This window comes from Fusarium poae, chromosome 3, assembly GCF_019609905.1.
Source record: "Fusarium poae strain DAOMC 252244 chromosome 3, whole genome shotgun sequence".
NCBI lineage: Eukaryota > Fungi > Ascomycota > Sordariomycetes > Hypocreales > Nectriaceae > Fusarium > Fusarium poae.
The window spans coordinates 2980061-3004897 of record NC_058401.1 but is presented as its reverse complement, the minus strand read 5'-3'; the positions used below and the strand labels follow the sequence as shown (position 1 = coordinate 3004897).

The window sequence follows — 24837 nt, the reverse complement described above, 5'->3', positions numbered from 1 at the left end:
TTCTGCAGTACCAAGACCCATCAGGTGACTTAAAATCGGTGAGCAGATGATTGTCTAGATCGGGCTTCTATTCTAGAGAACAGACACTGCTATCTACTCTAGTACGAAATACACCAAGTCAGATTTACTACTAATAATAAAAAACACAAAATCATATACTCGCTCGTCGCGGTGCCATTGTGCGTCTAAGCGCCTTCTTAGCCTCCGTCTCTTCTACCAAGGGCAAGACTCCTTGCTCTTTCATCTTGTTGAAAAACTCTTGTCCATACTTGTATCCCAGCTGGTACAGTTCATCAAACTTGTGGAAATCGAGCGTTCCATAGTCGTCAATCGGCGGTCGCATGTAGATGCATCCCGCCATCGTCTTGGCACGTTCCAGAGCATCAACACTCGACACATATGCTAGTCGTCCCTGGATCTCCGCAAGAGTTGGAGGGTTTGGGTGAGACGAGAACGGATTCCATCGATTGACAAACGCCCACGCTCCAGACAGCGAGTCACCATATGTTTGCGGTGTATCATCATCCAAGGCACCTACGTCGATAGCAAAGATTATGTCAACTCCAAGGCCCTTCATGTGCGACACAGTCAAATTGTCAATGTAGCCACCATCAAGTAGCATACTGCCCTCGTCGCACAGAGGTGGAAGCAAACCGGCAAGGGACATGGAGGCACGGATATACCTCCAGGCATAACCACTGGTATGAAACTCCGCACGACTCTTACTGATGTTAGTTGTGTTGCAGTAGTACTCAAGCCAGAAGTCTTCCATTTGGGTGTCACCGAGCGCTTTGAAAATGCCGCGGTTGAACTCGTGTCCCGTAGTGTACGACGCGGAAGGATAGGTCAAATCCAGAGCAAAACGCCAAAGACTGGCCATGCGACCAGCAAACTTTTTGGCGAATCCAAACATGGGCACAACATCCGCATGGCGAGCATACAGGGCTCCAACAAAGGCACCGATTGAAGTTCCTCCCACTAGATCAATAGGAATTCCGGCTTCTTCCATGGCGCGGATGATACCGATCTGGGTGATACCTCGTGCACCGCCTCCGCCAAGTACAAGTCCAATTGATTTGCCACACAGCCGTCGTGCCAGGCGGTGGAAATCACCCTTGAAAGGCGAATCGGGCGAATAGTACGGAGTATGATGCACCTTACGGGAGGTGTATTTCTGTATCTCGGCCTGTAACACCTGCACACGCTCCTTGAGTGCTTGGCCCAGTTTCTTCGGAGGATGCACTGGCATCTGGTTTGTCCTAAAGGCCATCTGGATGTGACAATGACCTCCATTAATCCACATGCGATTCTGGAGCCAAGCCCGGGTGAGACCAGGCCGAGAATAACGTTCGGCATGCAGTAAAACCAGAACCTTTCTAGCCGTAGACTTCATGCCAAGCATGAAGCGCTCGTACTCACCAATTGCCGGTGATCCTTCTGCAAGGCCCACTAGGAGAATACTATCTGCTTGCGTGATACAAGTCTGCGTCCATGGGGAGTTGACATTGGTATCTAGTGAACCACAATGTCAGCTTACAGCGCCCATACGATAGTTCAAAAATGTGTTGTAATGTGGCATAGTCAGGAAAAAATTAGAGTTATAGAACCAACATCGGCTTTGCCTCTGGAGTCTATGTGTGATTTTATCATCATGAAAGGGGTGGCTGAAGAATAAAACAGAAAAGTCGCTGCTTACCTGCAACATAAACAACCAGGCCGTATTTCTCTTCCAAGTCGGCAAGATATTGAGAGAGCCTGAGCTTTCCCATCTTGTTGAAGGCATGCTTGCCAAGATGGTTGAGAATAGCAGCCTGGTTGAGGGAAGTGGCACCATTTGCTGGGCCAACTTGAGCGAGTGCGTTCATGAGACGATTTCCAAACTCAACAACAGGTACGCCAGCCGTGACAGGAAGGATAGCCACTGTTCGAAGATTCATGTTCGACTTTCGCATCAATGTCTTGGGGCTGGCACTGGCGTCCTTGGAGGAGAACTTGGATGTGTCATCAACAATTGCCCTCATTCTGGATGCGATGATCTTTGAAATCTTGATCGTGATGTTCGGGTGTTCCTGTGCCAAGCTGTTGAACAACGTGCGAGGGAATTTCACCAACTCCGTGTCTCGAATAGCGTGCAAAGTGCCTGGGCGAACGGTCTCCGTAAGCACCTCGAGTTCACCGACACTGTCACCTTGACCATACTCAGCTAGAGCGGTGACACCACCACTGCCACCCTTGCGTTCTTGGACCAGACGCAAGCGCCCATTGAGAACGATATAAATGGCTTCGCTTTCATCGGCTTCATGAAAGAGGACCTGGCCAGCATTGACTTGAACCCATTCCAGAGCAAAGTCAATGTGCAGGATCAAGCGTGGCAGAATATTGGTCAATCGCTTGGCCATCGTGAGGAGAACGATTGGATAGCGGTCTACGATGCGCTCAAGTGAAGCACGAGGCAAAAAGCCCACATACACATCAGTCTTGGCCACCACGTCGATAAAAGATCGGTATGAAGAAACACTCCCGATGTAGCCAGCGAGTCCACCGGGTTTAACCAAGGCAATGCTGCGACGGGGCTTCTTTGACGTAGACTGTTGTGTCTCGACTTCGGCTTGATCTCGTGCAGCTTCAGTCCTTGCCAAATTGGGGAACGATCCCATGTCAGACGGATCAGGCGATGATGGATCTTGCTGCGATTTGCCAAACCCGCTAGACTTGAGGATGTTGTGAGCATCACCCTCGCTGCTCGTGCCAATGTCTAGGAACCCATCAACAACATAGTACAGACCAGGGTTTCGCTCGCCCTGTTCCACAAGAACTGAACCCTTGGGGAAAAACACAATCTCAACCTCGTCTTTCATATCGTTAGCAAGGTTGTGGGCGCTGACAGGAGCGTGCAGGGCCGTCCCGTTTGATGTCACCGATTCCGTCTCGCCATCAACGGAGCCATCGTAGGGAGGCATGAAACCGAAGGCATTGTTCTGGTTGTAAAATCTCGACCGCCGATGATCGACCGAAACCAGTTTGGGGGAGCCCTCCATAGACTCCGGCTCGCGGGACACACTTCCATTGGTATCCAGTCCGAGTGTCTTGAACATGCATTCCAGGATGGAGGCGCGGAATAGGTTGTCTTCATCGACAGTTTCTCGTGGATCCAACGTCATGCGACCCAGCCTCCTCGAGTCGAATGGATCGTTGAAAAACCGATCATCCTTTGGATTGACACCTTGCCTTCTGATTGAAGCTCCCGAGACAGCTCGTTGATCTGTTGGAGAAACGCGCGAGGTCCCACGGCCGGACAACTGTGTATTAGACAGCAAGTCTCCAGGACTCGGGGTATGGGGCGATGCTCGCTCACGAGGTGGCGCGATAGTACTAGTGACAACTGAAGTTCCTCTCAGTTTTGTCATTGACTGCAACATGGCCTCCTTCCGCAGTCCGGTGCTAGACCGTCGCCGGTGAGTAGATGCCGAGTTGTGAAGTGCAATGCCCTTCGTGTCATCTTCCTCCTCGCTACGCTCACGCTCCCGTTTGAACTTCTCCTTGAGGCGCTCCAGGGCATCACCTCGTAAGATGTTGGGGAGCTGACACACGGTATACTTAATCATGCTCTTCTCCGTCTGCAGCACCTCACTGGTCAAGCCCAAATAGTTGAAAGCCTGTGCAAGAGTGACTCTCTGGAATCTGGAGAGAATGACGTGGACGATGTGTGCAGTAGCCTTGGGATATATCTTGATAAGTCTCCTGAAAGCACTCGCAGGAATGATAGCAATCGTAGTATCAACAGTTGCGCGCGCAATAATGTCTGGATGCGCCGAGCCGGATGTTGCTCTAGATGGCATAGGCGGCCTGGTGGGCCGGGGAGGAGGGGGAGTGGGGCCATCCAGTGAGATTGGTGGAATGGAAGCGTGTTCACTTTCCATACCAGAAACACCAAGGCCCTCGGGCTTCTTCTCGTCTGCTTCAAAGCCATCGTGATGTTGAGGCGTGCCGGGCATAGACACATCAATCGGCTTCTCAAAAGTCGGATGGCGAAGGCCACTACTTTTGGCGGGATGCAAAGAAGGATCCTCGTTTTCTTCGTTTGGCCGCAGTCCAACATCCTCTGTAAAAAGAGACATGATAGAGAACAGCGACGACATGGGGGCTCCATTGCGAACTTCTGTCAAAAGCTGATATGTCTGCTGGCCGGGAGCGTCATCATCTTCATCGGACGAATCCAGATCAAGGTGTCCTCGAGAGGCGGCGGCGGCGCGTGGGCTTCGGTTTGACTTGACAAAGATCTCAACCAATCCGTCGACGACAATGCAGAAGCCTTTTTCCTCTTCAAGGTTGATGGTTTCGCCAGCAATGAGTTTCCGCGTCTGCATGCTTCTAGTCAACTCGTGGAAGACAGGTCGCTCCAGGTAGCCAAAGATCTTGATTGCACTCAAGAACTCGTCCAGATAGTTTGCCAAGCCCGACTTAGAACCACCCTCGTGAGTGTCTGGGAAAAGGTCGATCTCCGGCTCTTTGCGCTGAGGCTCTGGAGGCAGACGAGAGTACATGTTGAGGATGCGATACCTCACAACCCAACTGACGGCCGACACGACAGCTGCCATGATGAACATGCTACATGACTGTTAGAGTTCAAGGCCAACAGAGTACATCGGACGACATACAGCGTGGTAGCATTCATTGTGACGGTCCAGCTTGTGGAGAACAAGTGGAATAAAAAGGAAGGGACATTGATAGTCGCAATCCGGATCACCCAATAAAGGATGGTCGATGTAATGTGCAAGATAGATAGAATCAGCCATCCAAAGAGGCCAAACCAAGTGTAAGGCTCATGGACGGTGATGGCAGGCATTGTGCTCATCGCGGAGGGAGGGGAGCTGCTGAAGCTGAGGGCATGGGCGACAGTCTCAGCGACGTCGCCTGCCATTTGAGCGGCATTTGACGGATCAGATGCCATGGCTGATGATGAGAATGCTGGGCATCATAGCGTTGCATCCTGTAGAAAAGAACCGCGTGGAAGCGGAGGGAGTTTGGAGGAAGGGAGAATTTGGAGGTGACGAGGTTTTAAGAACATGGGAAAGGAAAAAAAGAAAGCGTGACTGCATTTCCTGCGCGCGCAAGCTTTTAGCTTGTGATCGAGTGCGGAGCTACAGGGGAGCTTGGGAGCCGAGGATTGGCTGGATGATACTACCCCACCTCACTGAGGGTTCAGTGACTGAGGCCGCTGAATTTGTTCCGGACGGGCATAAGTCCAGGGCAGTGGAGTTGATAGAGAGGGGCTACTATCCGTTTGTGCCGTCACTTTTTATTGCTTTCGACATTTGGGCCTGAATAATATTCTATTTTACGTCAACCGTCCAAGCTATTATAAACAGAATATCGTGATTTTTGGTGCAGGAAGCAGACGGTAAAAGTCTTCTGTCCCACCAAGCTACCGCTATTCACAACTTTGTTTCCTGTTTGATCATGTGCTCTTGAGCTTAACGACATCTTGCGATAGCTCTCAAGATGCCTTTCGCGCAACTCGTTCTCGGTAGCCCGGGCTGCGGAAAGAGTACATATTGCGATGGCAGTGAGTAGTTTAACACAAACATTTCGCTCACTACAGTGTAGCTGACCGATCAAGTGCACCAGTTCTTGGGCGCCATTGGGCGAGCCTGTTCTGTAGTCAATCTCGATCCTGCCAACGATCATACAAATTACCCTGCAGCACTCGACATCCGCAATCTGATTAAGCTCGAGGAGATTATGAAAGATGATAAACTAGGTCCCAATGGTGGCATATTGTATGCCTTGGAAGAGTTGGAACACAACTTCGAATGGTTGGAAGAAGGATTGAAAGAGTTCAGCGAAGACTACATTCTCTTCGACTGCCCAGGGCAGGTGGAATTATATACACACCACAACTCTTTGCGGAACATATTCTATAAGCTCCAAAAAATCGGATTCAGGGTTGGTCGCATCCGCTGTTTGAGATTGCACTGACTGACCGTTGACAGCTTGTTTGTGTCCACCTCTCCGATTCCTTCTGTCTCACGCAGCCGTCGCTATACGTATCGAACGTCCTCCTCTCCCTTCGCGCGATGATCCAGATGGATATGCCACACATAAACATCCTCTCCAAGATCGACAAAGTCGCCGACTACGACGAACTACCTTTCAACCTCGACTACTACACAGACGTGGACGACCTTACATACTTGACACCCCATCTCGAGACCGAGTCGCCCGCTTTGAGGAGTGAGAAGTTTGGGAAGCTCAACGAGGCGATCGCGGAATTGATCGAGAACTATGGCCTGGTGCGCTATGAGGTATTGGCTGTCGAGAACAAGAAGAGCATGATGCACATTCTTCGAGTCATTGACCGTGCTGGCGGATACGTCTTTGGTGGTGCTGAAGGAGCCAACGATACAGTCTGGGCAGTTGCAATGAGGAACGAATCGTCCATGTTGGAGGTGCAGGATATTCAAGAGCGCTGGGTCGACCAAAAAGTGGAATATGATCAAATGGAGCGTGAGGCCGAAGAAGAACAGGCTCGCATCCAGGAAGAACAGGCCATGGAGATGGAGCAATCACAACCAGCTCCTGCACCGACAGGTGGCATGGATCCTGATTTTGGTGACATGACAGTACCCAAAGATAGTGGGATCAAAGTAGTCAGAAAGTAATGATACCCCTTCAGTCATCCGCATCGTCCATTTCCTCGTCGCTTGACGCGTCGTTGATGTCGAGGACCATCTCTTCCTGGTTACGCAACGAACTGAACGAAGATTCGGGACCAGTATCTTCTTGAGCGGCGAGAATGAGCCTCTTTGCCTGGCGAATAGCCTCCTCTTCAGCTTTGCGAATTGTTCCACTGACGCGCACAACACGGAAGATGCACGGCCTACCGTTTTTCACGGGAACATGATCCATAAAGGTCAATGTGGACCACAGAATTTGAAAGTGAGCTCTTGAACATTTGAGAATAAAAGTTGAGGTTGCCAACGAAAGGTATTTCACTAAAGCCATGTCAGTAATGCGACGCGCTGAGAGATTGCCATGCGTTACTCACCAGAACAGGTATTTAATGCTCCAGATCCATAGTCACCGTATAATGACGCGACTTCAGCTCTGATACCCTTGATTAGAGCGCCAGCAGTCAGCTTTTCGATAGTTGGCTGGTGATGAAGAACCGAGACTGGCAAATTTGATTCTGCAGCCTTTGCAAGGTCGGGCGGATAAACGATGTTGACGAGAAGATATCTCTCTTTTATGCGCACCATTTTGAAAGACTTCAAGAAGAGAATGTGTCGTATTACTGATGATGGTTGTAGTTGAGGAATCAAGTAAACAAAAGCTTGTGACTGGATGAAGAATTTGGGTTCCATGTCCGTGAAGTTAACGACATTCGGAGTGAATAAGTTCCACCATCGGGTTAGTGGGGCCGCAGCAACTGAGAGCTCACTTCCCCGCTGCTATCAGTTGATGAAGTCAATCATTATTTATTAGTTAAAAGCTCACCATAACTTTTTATCTGTTGTCTTTTCATTGGGACCTGCATGTTCAGTCATTTTGATCAATAAACGTTTTAGCTGTGGATAATAATATTCTCACACCAATATCCACTACGACCATGGCTTCCGGTCCTTTAAAGGCAGCTCTTCTTATTGTCTCAACGACAGCAGCTAAAGATGCCTCTGCTGATGCTTCAGGTCCTATACTCACACAGGTGCTGAAAGGTGAGGGAGAAGGAAAATGGGAAGTTTATGATACAAAAATTGTCACTGATGATATACTTGCAATTCAACGCCAGATAACGGCCTGGACTGATGGCCCGGATAGCATCAACCTCGTTGTTACAACTGGCGGAACTGGTTTTGCAACTGGAGATTCTACTCCTGAGGTAAGTCCCATTCAAGAGGCGAGGCGAATGGATTTAATCTTTCGTTCAGGCAGTGACCCCTCTATTGCACAAACAAGCACCAGGCCTCGTGCATGGCATGCTAGCTGCGTCTCTTACAGTCACGCCGTGTGAGTGGCCATTGCTGTTATCATTGACTGAAACTAACAGTAAAAAGTTGCAATGATGTCTCGTCCAGCCGCTGGAGTGCGTAACTCAACCATCATCGTCACCCTACCTGGCTCGCCCAAGGGCGCCAAGGAGAACCTTCAGGCGATTATCAAGACACTACCTCATGCATGTATCCAAGCAGCAGGTGGCAATTCCAGAGCCATTCACTCTGGAGGAGTTAAGAAACTGGAGGCCGAAGCTGGCATTTCAAGTACGAACAATCAGCCCCCAGCCACTGGCCATGGATGCGGTCATCATCATCACGGCCACAGGCATGGGCACAATCATGGGAATCTTGTCAGACATACAAAGCCTGGGACTATTCTATCCAACGACCCTGCACTCGGACCTTCTCGTCGATACCGGGAATCACCATATCCCATGCTTCCAGTTGAAGAAGCACTGGCATTGATCAACCAGCATACCCCTGGACCCGATGTTGTTACTGCTCCAGTCGATCAGTCAATTGTGAACTCAGTTCTGGCCGAGAACATAGAAGCCAAAGAGAACGTGCCTGCTTTCCGTGCCAGTATCGTCGATGGCTATGCTGTTGTAGCCCCCAAGGATGGCCAGCTGAAAGGGATATTCCCTGTTACAGCCATTTCACACGCAGCGCCTGGGGAGATTGGTGCCTTAAAGGAAGGAGAGCTGGCAAGAATTACTACTGGTGCCCCTTTGCCCCCAGGTGCCACTACTGTGGTTATGGTAGAAGATACCGTAATCAAAACCATGTCAGATGACGGAAAGGAGGAGAAGGAGGTGGAAATTCAAGTGGAGGGCGTTAAGGAGGGCGAGAACATCCGCGAAGTCGGCAGTGATGTCAAGGAAGGCACCGTTATTCTTAACAAGGGCGAGACCATCAGTGGTGTAGGTGGCGAGATTGGTCTTCTCGCGTCCGTAGGGGTTTCAAAGGCCAAGATATACCGACGCCCAGTGGTAGCCGTTCTTTCGACAGGCGATGAGATTGTCGAGTACAATCGTCCGGGAGATTTGAAGCTGGGAGAAGTCCGCGACACAAACCGGATCACTCTGATGTCTGCCACCAGAGAATGGGGTTATGAGGTGGTGGATTTGGGTATTGCCAGCGACAAGCCCGGCACACTGGAAGAGACCCTTCGCGATGGACTTCGTCGCGCAGACCTACTCATTACTACTGGCGGCGTGTCCATGGGAGAGTTGGATCTTCTCAAGCCGACGATCGAGCGTTCTCTGGGTGGCACGATCCACTTTGGTCGAGTCGCCATGAAGCCTGGAAAGCCGACTACCTTTGCTACTGTCCCTGTTAAGGACAACTCAGGACAGCGGGTTACCAAAACTATATTTTCGCTACCTGGTAACCCGGCATCTGCTTTAGTTACTTTTCACCTGTTTGTGCTTCCATCACTCCACAAGCTATCTGGTGCCTCTACTACAGGCCTCCCAAGAGTTCCAGCCGTTATCTCGCACGATTTTCCTCTGGACCCTAGGCCCGAGTATCACCGTGCTGTGGTGACGGTTGGCAAGGACGGCCTCCTTTCAGCAACAAGCACAGGCGGCCAACGAAGTTCCAAGGTGGGCAGTATGAGGTCAGCCAACGCCTTAGTTGTACTGCCCAGTGGGAAGGGTAAGCTGGAGAAGGGTTCAAAAGTTAAGGTCCTGCTGTTGAATGCCGTCCAAGCTGCTTAGGAAACAGCAATGATAATAAAAGTCGAAAAGGCACACACGTATTCAGCGTCATGATAACTTGCAATCGATCGAATCATACAATGCAGAGGCCTTGATGACATCCTAATCTTGAGTAACATATAATTCAAATCTCACATCGTGATATACACCTTCGTCTTCAAATGATACTGGTACTGATACTGATACAGTCAAAACACGTCCTCCCGAGCCAATCTTCCAAACGCCTGACCAAGTATTATTGGCGCAATGCATGCACGCGCTCCGTCTCTTTTGGAACACAAATGATGATGCCGACAGCAAGGCTGCCGGACTCGATGGATTTCTAATGCGGGTGGTGGGTTTATTTCTTCTCGCCAAAGGCAGGGGCCTTGCTGGAAACCAGGAGGCCGATGATAAGACCGAACAAGCCCAGTACTGAGCTAAAGATCTCGATGACCAGGATCTTGACGAAGCTGTAGAAATATTAGAGGGGAGGGCCACATGCGGCGTCGTAGGATAGATCACGTACAGAGAGGGATCGGCAGCATCGGCCAGAGCAGCACCACTTCCGTTGATACCAACGGCAACACCGCAGATGAGGTTGCACATGCCGACAGTGATACCTGACCAGAAGAGGGCATATCCAGTGTAGTAAGATTCGGCGCTGTAAAGCTCAGCGCCTCCAACGTTTTCGACCTTTTGGGAAAAGACGATGGCCATGATGACGCCGTAGATGGCGACGACCTCACAGAAGATAATGGAGATCAAATTCTTGGTTCGGATACGGGGGGCCTTAACACCACCACCGAGAATCGATGAGCCGGTAATGAAGATACCCCTGAGGAATTGACGTTAGAGCAGTGTATCAAATCGATGAGGGTATACGCACCATGCAGCACCAACAACAGAGAGACCGATACAAAGCGCGATGCCCAGTGTAGCCCAAGTATAAGGCGAAACGGCTTCGAGGAACGCGCCGACATCGAAGGACTCACCGCTGCCGGTGAAGAGCATATCTATACCGCGGCGTCATAGTCAGCAAAAGTACACCAAATCTCCAACTATACAACGCCTCTTGGGGATGGGTATCGCGTACAGCCTCCAACGATGGTCAAAAACGACCCAATGCTGCCCACTCCATAGTATAAACTCATTGCGACGGTGGTTTGATTGTGGTATCGACGATCCGGGGGGTTGATTTGTTGATGACGACGGGCGACGGATGAAGGTGGGCTTATTGAGCTTTCTAGGAGCTCCTGTTTAGAGGTCCTACCTTGAAGCTAGAGGCGATGCGTGTCCAGCAAGCATGAAACTGTACCGACGTCACATGATGCGAGGCTGATCTGTGGCGGTGCGAACCGCTTAGTCATTCCCGCTGCCTGCGACTCCCTCCACAGGCAGTCATATCTCAAGAACCTTGTCCTTGACAAACAATTAACCATCCAAAGCCAAATTACAATTGATTAACCAGACACATTTCTATACTCGCAAAATCAACTCGAAACCATGGCCACCGGAGCACAGTCCTTCTACGAGCTGTACCGACGAAGCAGGTATTGCGAAACTGCCGTACGCTGCTTTGCGACAGCTTAACTAACATGGTTCCTTCCAGCATTGGTCTTGCTTTGACAGACACACTTGATGATCTTATTAGCGAAGAACGTATTAACCCCCAGCTTGCCATGAAGATTCTGGGCAACTTCGATCAAGCCATCACCGAAGCGCTCCAGAAGAATGTCAAGGCCCGTCTCCAGTTTAAGGTGAGCACATAGCTCCGATGTTCGGCGCTCTTGTTTAAAACAGTACTTACCATCATTGCCTGCACAGGGAAGCCTCGATACATACCGGTTTTGCGATGAGGTTTGGACCTTCTTGATCAAGAATGTGACCTTCAAGATGGACAGCGGAAGCCAGTCAATCACCGCGAACAAGGTCAAGATTGTCAGCTGCAACGCTAAGAAGCCTGGTGAAGGCCAATAGACAACTGGAAATGCGGCACGATACACCATAGACTGTTTCGAAATCCCCAGAGGAGAAGAAGCGAGGGCCAAAAGGCAAGGATGGGATGAACAGGTCTCACGACCAACGATCGCAGATTATGAGCTACGAAGATGCGGGTATACAACGGTCAAAGATTGGGCAACTACCGAAAGATTGGTTTATTAGCATTGGGTGGCGTCTCGGATATGACTATTCTTTTCACAACAGGGACGCAATATTGATGGTGGTGGTGGGCACAAGATACTTAGCTCAGCACACGCAAGGCAGGCTCGTTGAACGTATCGTCAACACAGGTATACCTTGAGAATGATATTTTGGCTTTGATTTGTTTTTGCTTTAATAATTAAGCTCTAAATTTGAAGTCGCTTGTGGCATCTTTATTCATTTCCCCAGATTTGAGTGATAAGGCTTGTTCCTTAGAGCGCCTCTCAACCGGGGCCTGTCCCCCACTAAAAGACCACTCCCCAGCCTCTAACAAGCCTGCCAAGTCCCTCAATCATCATCATCAGGGGCCGTTACGATCTCATCACCAAGCTAGGAAAGCTTCCGAACTGTCCGGTAACCATGGTTCGTAAACGCCAAACAGCAGCAGCAGCAGCTTCAGGAACTGAACAATCTCCTACTTGTTCATCGAAGAGTGAACCAGCTTCTACAATGCCGATGCCTAGTAATTGGAGCCTACGGTCGCAATGGATGTTCTTTGCTGTTGCTAGTGGTGCCTGCGCAGCTTTCAATGGTGTCTTTGCCAAATTGTAAGTCTTGGAAGATGTGGAACACATTGCAGCTCTTGAGAGGGCATTTCGTATTCACAATAGGCACTTTGGCTAATCATTGCTCCAGGACAACTACACAACTTACTACGAATCTATCCAATAGTATCGCTAGCCTTATGGGTCTTTCTTCTCATAAGGATATTATCGAATATCTAGTCCGAGGTGTATGTTCTTCTCGGCTGTCGATTAACCTTGTACTAACCCTAATAGACATTCTTTGTCCTCAACCTCACATTCAATGGTGTGGTAAGTTATATCCATAATCTCATACTGATATAGCAATTACTCACGGTCTTAGATGTGGACACTCTTCACTCAAGCTCTTGCACGAGGCACATCTACTACGCAGGTATCCATTCTAAACACTTCGACCAACTTCATGGTTACTGCTCTTCTGGGGGCTTTGATCTTCTCAGAGGTTTTGCCGCCGCTGTGGTGGGCTGGCGCTGCGCTCCTTGTTGCAGGCAATGTTATTGTAGGGCGAAAAGATGAGACAAAGGATGCTGGTGCTGCTGCCGCGGCTGAGGGACCAAGTTATGTGCCTATTCCAACAGAAGATGAAGAAGAGCAGAGAAGGGACGATGATGAAGATGTCATTGATTTAGGAAGAGTGTCGGATGAGAGGTCACGATAGTATTGCTCTATGAGCGACTCAAGTTCGCATAAACATGATGTATGTCAAGACATGTAGCTTATTTGGTTAGGTAAAAGTGTTTAGCTACATAAAAGTAATAGATTCGAGGCCCAAAACGCCAGCGTATCATGTGCATCTCTATAGGTTAAATATCACAAGCTCTGGTAAGCATATAATCGTACATTTATCGTCGGCTCTCCAGCTCGACGCCTTCGTCCAGTACTTCTTCGTCACCGTCTAAAATCTGACCCCTGCCTAGAGGTCGTTCGTCGCCAGAGGTGCTACTTAAGCGTATCCGACCACCGGAGTATCTGGAAACTCTGCAAGAGAACCAGTTGCCGGCTCTAAGGAGCAGGTTCCACAGTTGCTCTTGTCCTTCTTCGATACGGTGGTTATCCTTGGGGTTCTCGGCTGCTTCAACCTTGAACTGATATCTCAGACAATCCTTGACTGTCACGAGACCGGTGAGCTTGCCATGGTATTCTATGAGGATAACACGAGGACCGATCTTTTGGAACAACTCCATGACGGTTTCGAGGGGCAATCTCGGGTGAGCTGTGACGGGCGTTGAATCGACATATCGGCTGAAGTCGAGGGTTGATGAATGCGATGAGTCGCCATGGAGAGACGTGGTTGACAAATTTGACGATGATGGTGCAAATGTACACTTTGATGTCTCGGACAAAGGTGACGTTCGACTCATTTTGTCGATAGCATAGCGCAACTCTATACTGCCGATGTAGCCGATAAGAACCTTGGTGTGCTTATCTTCGACTACAGGGAAGCCTTGATATCGATCGTCGGCGAGAAGACGCTGGACTTCACCCAGAGTGAGTCCATTAACGGGCATTGACACAACCGAGGTTCTCATGACTGCCGAAACGGGCACGCCAAAGTTGTGCTCCTCTTTACTGTCAAGGAACGGCATCCCGCTGAACCATATCATCCTATCGGCAATACCTCCCTTACCAAACAACTCGCTGACAGCCTTTGTGACTCCGACAACAATCATTGTTGGGAGAATATAATTGAGAGCACCTGTGAGCTCAAACATAATGACCACTACAGAAATTGTGATATGCATGATACCACTCAGCGCGGCGGCAGCGCCAAGTAGAGCATACGTGCCGGGCGTGATACAAGGCTCGTCTGGCTTGCATGCGGAGAAGAAAACACTGGTGGGATTGGCCTCGTGAATAGCCTGGACAATGATACCAACCATTCTTCCAAAGGATGCGCCAATCGCCATGGAAGGAACAAAGATACCGGCCGGGACCTTGCATCCATAAGACAGGATGACAAGGAATAGTCGCAGGAAGGTAGCCAGGAACAGTGATGTGATGTTCCACCACCGCTTATCAGGTTCGCAGAGGCCATGGTATGATTCTCCATGACCGCATTCGGAGAAGAGCATCTCCATACTCTCCGTCATGTCGATCCTCAAAAAAGCATTGGGGTAAGCAATAATAGCAGTACCAGCTGCTAACAGAGTTGCCTCGAGGACGGCATAATCCTTCAAATACCTCTTACGGAAAGATTGAACCCGCAAATTCCACTTGATCACAAAGGCTCCATAGAGACCCCCAAAGATACCAATCAAGACGTAGAAAAGCAACTCAAAGAAATGCCAGTCGTTTTTATACTCGACCTGGAACATGACCAGCTGACCGGTTCGGAAGGGATTCATAGCAGCAAGGACAGCCGTCGCCACCAAGGCGCAGAAGTAACTGCGCCAAAGAGTCTTGAGAGGAAACTGGTTGGACATCTCCTCAAGAGAAAAGAGAACGCCGCCGATAGGACTGCCGAAAGCAACAGCAACGCCGGCGGCGGCTGATGCGCTCAAGAACTCCCTAGTCTTGGAAGCATTGCGCTTATACTTGTCGAAGAGTCGGGAGATGACATTTCCCGTACACACGGCGTAGTGTACACTGGGACCTTCTTTACCAACCGACAGGCCAGATGCGATGGCCAGAGGTAGACAGATGGATTTGATGATAAGAGTCCACCAGCCAAGGAAACCTTTCATAACGAACCCGGCAATAATACACTTGATCTCAGAAATACCCGAACCAGCGGCATATGGGGCAAACGACTTGACTAAGGTGCCAGCGACACAAGCAAATAGGGTCTATATCGTTAGATGCTGGCGCATTGGGAAAAACGACAACTTACCGCAAAGACAAAGTATACAAAATAATTCAAAGGCTCGAAACCTGTCCACCTATGCCATTGATCGCATCCTGTTTCCTGTTAGTGTCGTCGAACAACCTATTGCAAGGACAATAGTATACCATTCTCTTCCCCCCAACAGCAAAAGTTCTCGTTTAGATAGAACCCAGTCTCGCAGTAACCCATCTTAACATCGGAAAGCCATTCTGTGATGATGTTCAGAAGCGCCGCGTTCAACCCAATCGCAACACCAATGATGGTAACCACAATCCAGGCTTGCGCCGCATCATAACTCCTCCATAGCTGATATCGCCAGCCAGGTTGTCCTTTATCATAGAGGCCGGCTGCTTGCTTCCTCCGCACCTTACGCTTTGCTTGCTCGCGAGCGGCGTCTTGAACCCAGTCTGCCACGTATATTAGTATTGAGGATCGTCATTCGTGGTCGGTCTTGAGATGCGCATACCTATTGTCGTAAAGTCCTAGCCCATTGGTTAGCGTGGAGACGGCACGTCTGGCGCATATCCGACTCACTTCATATCTCTTAATCTCGGCAATCTCCTCCTCTATGAGGCCCGCCCCTGTAGATGTAGCGTTCCCCGCTTCTCGATCTGCATTGGAAAAGACGGATGATAGACGTGATACTACTGAGGGACGTCTCTCAGGACCAGGAGGGGCCAAGCTGAAGGATGATTGTCGCACGTTCATGGTTCGGACAAGGGGACCATTGTCGCTCAGCGGATAGTTCTGAAGTCGCACAACTTGGAACCGGGAATCGAGGAGTTAAAGATGCTATCAAGGCGAACAAAAGCGTCGTTTCTACTATGAGAGTTCTCTTGTGTCAAGTTTGTTCTATGGAAGGGTGTCATAGGTAACTACCTACTACCTTAGTACCTATGGAATGGCCAGTAGGGAGGCTGACACTAATATGTGGCTTAAGCTCTAGACTAGTAGCCACAAACCCGCGTTTAGTGGTTGCAGCGTCGCGTCTCAACCGACTTTCTTCGCATATGTCTTGACCTCTTTGGATGACAATTTCATATACAGCACTGAACTTCGATTCTTGGCAAGTACTGAACTTGAGCAGAATATTTTCTTTCCATCTTATTCGGTCTCGATTTTTCTACCTCTTCTTGACCTTTATTGTACCATTCAAGCCCTCCGCGCAGCCTAGCCCCTGATATTGACCGACTCTGGTTATTGAACTGCATAATTCAAAAAAGGTAAGTTTGGTCTCTAGTGGCCCAGGTAGTGTTGTTGTTCGATGAGATTAAGCTCTTTAAGGGTTTTGTATCGAATAAACTTTCAATTGTCGCTGTCGTTCTCGTGACCACCGTCTGTCTACCTTTGTTTAACCCCTGTATCCTCCAACTTTAACCTTTACCACGGACCAATATCAATATTACCAGTCAAACATTCTAACACTCACAGGTTCATATTCAACACACTCAATAATTTTTTTCATAATCAACAATCATGCCTTACAACACCACAGCTATTCCTCCTCGTAAGGAGCCTACAGGACAAAACCAACTTCCGCGTAAGTTTAACATCGAGCTCAAACAACTACGACCTAACACAGACCTAGTCTCAAGAGTCAAGAAGATTATCGCACAAGATCCAGAGATCAGCCTCTGCTCCAACAATGCGGCTTTTGTGATCACGCTCGCTGCTGTATGGTTTTTCCCCTTGTCCTTTTGGCTCCGTATTCACACTATATAGGAGATGTTCGTCCAGCATCTAGCAGAGGAATCACACACCCAAGCCAAGCTAGACCGCAAGCCCCGTCGAAACATCCAATACAAGGATGTTGGTAAGTCTATTCCTCTCTTCTTTATCAGTGATTCATTTAACGCTGTTAGCCTCCGCTGTCGCACACCACGACAACCTCGAGTTTCTCGAAGACGTTGTGCCAAAGACGGTGCCTTACAAGCATATCAAAGCCGCTGCCAAGGCAACACAAGCACGTCTTCAAGGGGAGAACAGTAGCAACCAGACTATCAACTTTCCTGTGGCGAACGGCGCTAAGAAGCCTCACGTCAACGGCAGCTCAATGGGTGCCTCTGCACAACTCAATGGCGGCCAGAACGATCCCAGTACACAATTGGAGCTGGAGGTACGTCAGGCCAGTGGCGCGAACAGGGACGGAGATGTGTCCATGACTGGGTAGTTATCAGTACTCAACAGTGACGACGGAGCACTGTAAAACAGCCTAACCCAACGTTGTGCAGATCAAATAACCAGAAACACAAGAGTACAAGCTAGGGAAAGTGGTGGAATCAACTAAAAGTAGTCATTGCAGGAGGATACATATCCCCAAAGACGAATAATCATGATATTTTCTGTAAACCTTATCCATATCCTGCACGGCCAGTCCTTAATTCATACATGCGAAGTATTATTCCTCCATAGCATCTCCGTGAATTCCAGAGGGCAGACGTCCCTCGTTGAGCTCCTTCTCCAGCGCAATGATCTCCTGCAGGCTGGTAGCCTTCTTGATGCGCTCCTGTAATCGCTTCTTTTCGGCGTCGGTGAGCTTTATTCGTGAAAGCTTGGAGGGCGCTTCCGAGCCGTCGGCGGAGGTGCTGAAGTTGGTGGTCTTGATGCCTTGGATCTGCGTAATTGTTAGATTTGGGGGCGGCTAGTTTGCTGTTCAACAAAATGGTACGAACCTTGGCAGCCAAAGCAGTTGGCTCTTCCTCAGTTCCAAACAGTTCGCGAGCCTGTTCCCGCTCAGACTCCTTGACCTTTACGAAATCAAGAAATCGCACAGATGGGCATTTCCAGAGTACCCAGTATCGGTAGTTCTACACCGCGCCATCAGTAAAAGGCATTCATTACTATGCGTCGGATTTCAGACTCACCTCCTTCTTGGAAACAGGGTTATCCGACAGAACCAAGTGCGTCAATCGGGGGAACAATGCTAGCGCGTCGATGTCCGCGAGCTCGACGAGGTTGTTTGACGATAGCACGAGGTTGGTAAGGTTCGGGATGTTCTTGGCCAGAGAAGGCTGGATGCTCGAGACTCGGTTTCGCGCGAGGAGGAGGGTCGTTATGCGCGGCGATAGAGGGAAGTTTCCCAGTACTTGAATGTCGTTGTCGGTGAAGTCGATGGCATCGTGAGGCTACACACGTCCATTTGTTAGCAGCTGTGCAAGCCGCAGAGGAATTGGGAGCTAAAACTTACGCCAGCAACACCCAAGTTCTCAATCGCTGGAATTCGGTGTCCTGTTACGCCACAAAGACGATTGTATCAACTCTGCGCTCTCTAAAGATCAAAAAGTGTAGCATCTGCTCTTTTCAAAACGCACCTCGGAGATCAAGCTCTCGCTCCTTCAGAGGATTGAGGTAGGATAGGGAATCCCGGATGAGGTCGGCGGTGAGCCGCATCTTGGATCTGGGGCTGTTACCTCGGGGTTCAGATATAAGTTTTTTGTTATAGTGGCTTCTTTATGAGCTCGAGATCGTATGTTCGGCAAAGCTGATGCGCGTGGAATGTCGGTGGTGTCGATATGTATGGCAAGGCTGATGGTCTCGACAAGGCGGATGGGGAAATTTTGGTGTCGTTTGTGGCTGTAGCTCCAGAGTGGCGCCCGGAGTTCAGCCACAATAGATTTCTTAACGACTTACATGTCCAACGTTTACAATTTAAGGTCTTTAACTTCTGTTTGTAAAGATAAGTTATTTCTATTCAGACATACAGACACAGACAGGATCTAATATGAGCATGTTTCTCCAAGAGGTGTGAACTAAACTACATAGAGTGCATCGAACCTTAGGGTATCACAAAAATTGACCGCTGGAAGCATAAGAGATGAAATTAGTAGGTCAGTTTATGATCCAAGGATCATAGTCCTTAGACTACTTGTTTTCATATCCCAAGACTTAAGCGGCCAACTTTTCTGCCACCCGGTAGATCGAGTTTTGAAAGAGTCTGCAATTTTTATCTAGACATATTGTCATATAGTTACAAAACTACAATGATGTCCTCGCTTTCTAATGGGTCTACACGGAATCATGTGTTAATTCATTACTCCGTCTAGGAATCTAGTGTATGTAAACCAGCCAACTACAAAGTGATTGCTCTCGGTTTCTCAATAAATTCTAGCGGGACGTTTCCAATTGCATCCCGGCTCTACTGAAATACAAACACAACACCCATTCGATCCACCGAAACACTCATGGTATAGGGGAACTCCAGCAACGCCACATCTAAAATAGAATCCATGTGTGACTGCAAAAGTTGCTGCTGTTGGAGGGAAATAACTGTCGATCTTGGCGGTCGTGCACTTGAGGATTTAGCTTTAGATCCGGAGCCCGCATTAGGAGCAGTCGGTGCTTGTCTAGGAAATCGCTCCATGTTGAGTGCTAACGCCGTCGTGGGGTGTGATGTTGTATAGGTTGGTTTGGCTTGATCTGGCGTGAGACCACTGTAGATGAAGGAGCTCTCTATCCGTGAGAGATCCCAGAACCGCAATCTCTTGTCCGAGCCACCAGTTACGATGAACGCGTGTCTGACATCTCTCGAGTCATCCACAGTTGCAGTGCCAACAACCATAGCACGAACTCCTCGATCGGCGTTCGCTGTTTCGCTCGGCTCAATATCAGTAGCATACCGTCCAAGCATTCCTTCTCTTTTGTCTTCATCGACATCCCATGCCTCATACCCTTTTAAGCCGTCCTTACTGCCCCCAGCCCTGTAGATTTCTCTGCAGACCGTCTTCTCCAGATCCCAAACCGTGACTTCACCTTGGCCGGTTCCTCCAGAAATACAGACCCACTTACCACGACCTTTAGTAGGATGTATGCAAATCCGGTAGATCGATCCTTTGCCTGGTAGACCCCATCCCTTGAGTCTCATCTTAAAACGCAAGTCCCAAAGATCGACTACTCCGTGAGAAGTGCCCACACAGAGCCAGTTCCGCTTTCGGTCCACACAAAAGCAGGTAGGTGTTCCATGATGTACTGGATTTTCGAGAGTGTAAAGGAGGTCCATGGTTCTCAAATCGATGCCAAGGATCCTCGAACGATTCGTAGCAATGATGAGGGTCGAGTTTGATTCTTGTCTGAAATGCTCGCACCATACCGCGAACTCGCCATCCGGGAGCTGATACTCGCGCAGAACACGCAACTTGCCATACCTGACCACACCACTGGCAGAGACTGTGTCGACTTTGACCACGTGCACACTGCCATCAGACGCGCAGCTCACAAAACAATGCGAGTTTTCAACGAAACAGAGAGCGACGACCCGTGTATTGTCGTCATGCTTGTGGACTTGGCGAGAGCGGTGTGTGATATTGCGCTCGAGTCGTGCTGTGTCCCAAACTCTCACGGTGCCGTCGTCGCCGCCTGTTAGGAAGAAAACATGATCAGGGGATGGCAACACCCTGTTGACAGCACTCTTGTGTTCGGCAAATGTTGCGACAAGCTGACCTTCGGGTTTCCATGGCTCCTCTCGGGGATGAACACTGACACGACTTGCCTTGCTTCTCTTGATAGGTGTGACGATTGGTCCGAACTCGATAACATCACGAGGGAAGTTATCCACGTACATATTGTCCAACATTCTCTGGATGCTTGGATCGTTCCCTTCATAGCTGTGCTTTGTGACTCGGGGTCGTGCAGTATCTCCTTCTTTGCCATCGGAAGATACCAACTGTTCTGCTGAGGCTTGGGCAAATGGTCCTTCAACTTCGCCAAATGCATTAGTATCAGTAGTACCAGTTTGTGCGATTGACTTGTTTTTGTCTTTGCGATCGAGCAAGCTCAGCGCGCTTGTCTGGTGTCGAATTGCACTTCTAGATGACGATGACTCTTGAAAGGAACTATCATCGCCTATTTGTCCTGCGTGCGATGCAGATGCCGTTCTGGAATGCGTTCGGGCGGCAGTAGTTGGTGAAAGGAAACGACCCGATGAGCGCGGACCGACACTTTGTACCCGGCGGTTAGTATTGGCCTTCCTCTTCCCACCGGCCGAGTCATCAATGGTCATCGAGGCATCCAAGAGAGCATCTGCAATTGTGTATGGTTCTTCTGGTCGCTCAAGATCCACAACTGCCTTGGGATCACGAAGGGGCGCGTCATTAAAGAACACGGTTTGGGGATTGACCCCTAAGCTCTTCAGAGATACCACTCCGTTAGATGTGCTACCGTCTGCAGTCGAAGCATCACGCGCCTTCATCTTACTCAGACGCCATATGAATTCTCGCAAAGCATCGAGCTTTAGCTCATCCTCGAGTTTCAGCCCGAGATTTCTTAGCTTCGCCAACCACTGTTCATCTTCGTCATTACGAGCCACTCGTCCCATGGAGCTTTGGGTCAATTCTCGGGAGGCTCGACTTGATCCTGAACCCTTGTAGCCAAACAACAGAGGCTTGAGCTGTTGTAGTGGCTTCCAATAAACGCCGCGCTCTGTCTTCGAAGCCCATGTAATTGCTTGGTCGAAGACATTTCTTGTTAGCGGTCTCTTGAGCGCGTCAAGAATAGTAAGCTCTTGAAAGTCAGACAAAACCTCTATTTTCAGGAATGGTTTTACAAGAGGCATTAAATTGCACCTCACATCAGCAGGCTCCAAAAATCGCGCCGACTCTGACAAGAACTCTGCTGCTGACTCCCGTATCCAAAGGTTTGGGTGCATGGTGAACCGGCTGATGAGGTCGACCAGCTCCCAAATCTTGGGTTTTGACAGCAAACCCAGTTTGGCTAACTGGGCAAGCGAGTGAAGGGCCGCCTGTACTACATTCTCCTCGGTGTCGGCCAAAGCTTGAATCATCAAAGGCAACATAAACTCCTCCAAGCTTGTACTCCCAACAAAGATTGCAATGCCCACGATTGTATCGAAGAAGGCGCATTTTAGTGTCCAATCGCGGTCGTTGAGGTAAGTGTTAAGATGAGTAAGGAGGACGTCGTTTGAATGATCGTCGAAAAAGTAGCACAAGTCGGGAACCGACGCCAGGAATGCTCTTCGAACTGAGTTGTCAGAGTCTTCAACTAACTGCTTGGTGTGGCTTTCAAGGACCTCAAATAGTTGCCGGCCAGCATTATCAAAAACACTTTCGAAATTAGCCTTGGCATCCGCGCCTGGTTCGACCTCAGGGTCTGAGATAGGTATTGAGCCGTCAGGACGAAGACTCGACGCCATATTAAGAAAACGCTGCGCAGTCGCTGCAAGGCTTCCCAAACAAGATGCATATGCTGCTCTGACTAGCGGGCTAGGTGTCCTCAACCGAGAGCTCAGAGCTATTTCCATACGAGGCAACACATATTCCACCAGAACATGGGAGTTAATGGGGGTAACCATTTTCACAAGCTCCAGAAGCTGAGTAATTGTTCGGATAGCAGCAATCAACACCAAGTCCGTCTCGTATGGCACGAGAAGCGTCATCAGATACGGCAGGACTCTGTCCAACTTGGCTTCGTCAGTAAGCCTCTCTGAGAAGGCAAGCAACACATCACATGCGCGAATCCGGGAAGACGCGCGCGCAGTATTCCTTAGTTGAGACACAATAAGTGTCAAGAATATCAATGTCCCATCGTCTTCAGGCGGTTCTAAAGCAGACGATACTGTATGATTGTGATTTGGTATATTGAGCCGTACAGGGAAATGCGAAAGGCTTAGCCTGGAAGACGGCTGAAATTCCTGGGAGGTTCGCTTCTCAAGCTGGTAACCAAGAAAATATGATATCTTGTCGAAGTCGTAGAATACGCGATCGATTCGCTCATCAGCTTCTCCAAGGTTTTTCGAAGCACCTGACATAGGGTTGTTTCCTGACGATGGATCGGTTATAAGTCCCATGTATTGGTGCAGAAAGTTGTAGAAGTAGTGCGGAAACACTTTGCCTTTCCAGAAATCCAGGTACTGCTCCGCCGAGTATCTTTTCTCCGGGTCAAGCTGAATCATGTGTGCTATCATGTCGGCGATATCCTTATCTGCAATAACACTCAGATGCGTGATGACAGGGTCGTACTCGCCACGACGGTACTTATACAGTTGAGCGAGACTGAACATCTCCGACTCTAGAAACATTTGCGCGATTACGCAGCCAGCACTAAAGATGTCCATTGCCCATGTCATCTTCGCCTTCTGCGGCGGTGCCTCCCCAGAGGCGTAAAAACGTTCAGGGGCGATATAGCATGTACGACGACCTGATGTGTCGAAGAAATAGGAGAAATCAGCTGGGTTGTCGTCGGGTAGCATGACAGGCTTGTAAGCGGATGAGAAATCCGACAGATACAACCAGTTCCAGGAGGTCACGAGGACATTCTGCGCTTTAATGTCGCCGTGATAGACATCTCGCGCATGGCAATCGCGCAGAGCGCAGAGAAGTTGGAAGGCCAACCATTTCTTCTCTATATCTTCCAGAAACGGTCGAGTGCTGAGACGGTCGTAGAGCGAGCTGTAAAGGAACTGGCGGACAAGGTAACCGTTGGATTCGGTCTCGATGATGCGCTGAAATCCGAGTGCGTTGGGGACATCTGCTATCGCTCTGTGCTGCTCTGGGTACGGTCAGTAGTTTCCCAGCCCGTCTAAGGTTCCTGGACTTACCGATAATCTGTTTCTTGTACTTTTCTAGCTTGACCTCTGGGTACGGCTTCACAAGCAATTTGACGAGTACTAGACCATTCTCGTGACGACCACGAATTGTTTTCATGAATCTCGCATTTCCTATACTTTTCTCGTACTGCACATCGCTCAGTTCAGAGATGTCGATGCCCGCAGAGCCGGCGGACGGCGTCGCGAGCGAGAAACCTTGACCCATGGCGGGGGGCCTTACGAAATGGTGGAAGCTATCGGTCAGCCGCGCATGAAGCCGTCGTCATTTTGGATGTGACAGATTGGTAAAGTGAGTTGTCGGGATAGTGTGTCGTAGATTTATAACGTTTCAACTCGGTAGGTCGCAGGTTAGGTATAAAGCAACAATATAGTGCAGTTGTTGATGTAGAAGTGAAGTGAAGTGAAGTAAAGTGGTAGTAGCCACAGGGGACGTCATACGGCGGTAGGTGGTGTACCTGAGCACGCGGTCGGTTACCTGCTGTTATGGCCCACCCATTTAGTACTGATTAAGGACCTACACCATCGAACAGCTTCAGCCTACCGAGAGTTCAAAGACAGCATACAGATACATCGCAAGGAGCATTTTCTGAAATCAAACAACTAATTTAGTGACAGTATTGATGTAACTATGCAACTGAGAATATATAATGATATTAAAACAAATTGTACTAGATCACAGTCCATGCGATCTCTGCTTTTCAAACATTCCCGTTGTTCATGACCATAACCTAAAAAGAAGCTATATAAAACAAGGGATGTAAACATGAAAGCAGGCACTAGAAGAATTAACGAAATTCTTCTTGAACCCCCATATATTTCGATAGAGAACATGCAACAACAAAAACAACCCCGACGCTATGAATGGTCCTTCTTTTTTCGTGGAAAAGAACAAAGCCCCCAAGTGAGCACGACATATATGACTGATAACCAGCTAAATAAGAGACGAATCATACTTCTTTTGAAGGGTGATTCCAATGCTTCATGATAAGATATATAACGAAAGATGCGAGGATGC

The 24837-nt window shown here is 49.1% G+C and overlaps 11 protein-coding genes across 11 annotated transcripts; 5 read left to right on the top strand and 6 right to left on the bottom strand.

Moving 5' to 3' along the window:
- Positions 1-151: 151 nt before the first annotated feature.
- NTE1 (phosphatidylcholine and lysophosphatidylcholine phospholipase) lies at positions 152-4951 on the bottom strand (the record flags this gene model as incomplete). Its single annotated transcript, XM_044852832.1, has 3 exons — positions 152-1512; positions 1697-4608; positions 4659-4951. The coding sequence occupies 3 exons, from the start codon at positions 4949-4951 to the stop codon at positions 152-154; spliced, it is 4566 nt and encodes a 1521-aa protein (XP_044705502.1).
- Positions 4952-5502: 551 nt separating this feature from the next.
- On the top strand, positions 5503-6662 carry FPOAC1_008387 (uncharacterized protein; the record flags this gene model as incomplete). Its single annotated transcript, XM_044852831.1, has 3 exons — positions 5503-5566; positions 5621-5946; positions 5994-6662. 3 exons carry the CDS (start codon positions 5503-5505, stop codon positions 6660-6662), a joined length of 1059 nt encoding a protein of 352 aa, XP_044705501.1.
- A 10-nt stretch (positions 6663-6672) lies between these two features.
- Positions 6673-7259, bottom strand: FPOAC1_008386 (uncharacterized protein; the record flags this gene model as incomplete). The annotated part of the gene is made up of 2 exons (XM_044852830.1): positions 6673-6995; positions 7049-7259. The coding sequence occupies 2 exons, from the start codon at positions 7257-7259 to the stop codon at positions 6673-6675; spliced, it is 534 nt and encodes a 177-aa protein (XP_044705500.1).
- A 350-nt stretch (positions 7260-7609) lies between these two features.
- On the top strand, positions 7610-9712 carry FPOAC1_008385 (uncharacterized protein; the record flags this gene model as incomplete). Its single annotated transcript, XM_044852829.1, has 3 exons — positions 7610-7879; positions 7929-8007; positions 8055-9712. The coding sequence occupies 3 exons, from the start codon at positions 7610-7612 to the stop codon at positions 9710-9712; spliced, it is 2007 nt and encodes a 668-aa protein (XP_044705499.1).
- A 340-nt stretch (positions 9713-10052) lies between these two features.
- Positions 10053-10705, bottom strand: VMA16 (H(+)-transporting V0 sector ATPase subunit c''; the record flags this gene model as incomplete). Its single annotated transcript, XM_044852828.1, has 3 exons — positions 10053-10164; positions 10221-10529; positions 10581-10705. The coding sequence occupies 3 exons, from the start codon at positions 10703-10705 to the stop codon at positions 10053-10055; spliced, it is 546 nt and encodes a 181-aa protein (XP_044705498.1).
- Positions 10706-11197: 492 nt separating this feature from the next.
- On the top strand, positions 11198-11671 carry TOA2 (Transcription initiation factor IIA small chain (TFIIA 13.5 kDa subunit); the record flags this gene model as incomplete). The annotated part of the gene is made up of 3 exons (XM_044852827.1): positions 11198-11244; positions 11304-11451; positions 11519-11671. 3 exons carry the CDS (start codon positions 11198-11200, stop codon positions 11669-11671), a joined length of 348 nt encoding a protein of 115 aa, XP_044705497.1.
- Positions 11672-12256: 585 nt separating this feature from the next.
- Positions 12257-13099, top strand: FPOAC1_008382 (uncharacterized protein; the record flags this gene model as incomplete). Its single annotated transcript, XM_044852826.1, has 4 exons — positions 12257-12444; positions 12533-12629; positions 12676-12711; positions 12764-13099. The coding sequence occupies 4 exons, from the start codon at positions 12257-12259 to the stop codon at positions 13097-13099; spliced, it is 657 nt and encodes a 218-aa protein (XP_044705496.1).
- Positions 13100-13283: 184 nt separating this feature from the next.
- On the bottom strand, positions 13284-15973 carry FPOAC1_008381 (uncharacterized protein; the record flags this gene model as incomplete). Its single annotated transcript, XM_044852825.1, has 5 exons — positions 13284-15227; positions 15272-15339; positions 15391-15672; positions 15732-15747; positions 15800-15973. The coding sequence occupies 5 exons, from the start codon at positions 15971-15973 to the stop codon at positions 13284-13286; spliced, it is 2484 nt and encodes an 827-aa protein (XP_044705495.1).
- A 768-nt stretch (positions 15974-16741) lies between these two features.
- FPOAC1_008380 (uncharacterized protein) lies at positions 16742-17455 on the top strand (the record flags this gene model as incomplete). Its single annotated transcript, XM_044852824.1, has 5 exons — positions 16742-16805; positions 16854-16939; positions 16988-17078; positions 17128-17381; positions 17453-17455. 5 exons carry the CDS (start codon positions 16742-16744, stop codon positions 17453-17455), a joined length of 498 nt encoding a protein of 165 aa, XP_044705494.1.
- A 208-nt stretch (positions 17456-17663) lies between these two features.
- Positions 17664-18655, bottom strand: LEA1 (U2 snRNP complex subunit; the record flags this gene model as incomplete). Its single annotated transcript, XM_044852823.1, has 5 exons — positions 17664-17879; positions 17938-18072; positions 18130-18390; positions 18453-18493; positions 18577-18655. 5 exons carry the CDS (start codon positions 18653-18655, stop codon positions 17664-17666), a joined length of 732 nt encoding a protein of 243 aa, XP_044705493.1.
- Positions 18656-19400: 745 nt separating this feature from the next.
- On the bottom strand, positions 19401-24027 carry FPOAC1_008378 (uncharacterized protein; the record flags this gene model as incomplete). The annotated part of the gene is made up of 2 exons (XM_044852822.1): positions 19401-23764; positions 23814-24027. 2 exons carry the CDS (start codon positions 24025-24027, stop codon positions 19401-19403), a joined length of 4578 nt encoding a protein of 1525 aa, XP_044705492.1.
- Positions 24028-24837: the final 810 nt, after the last annotated feature.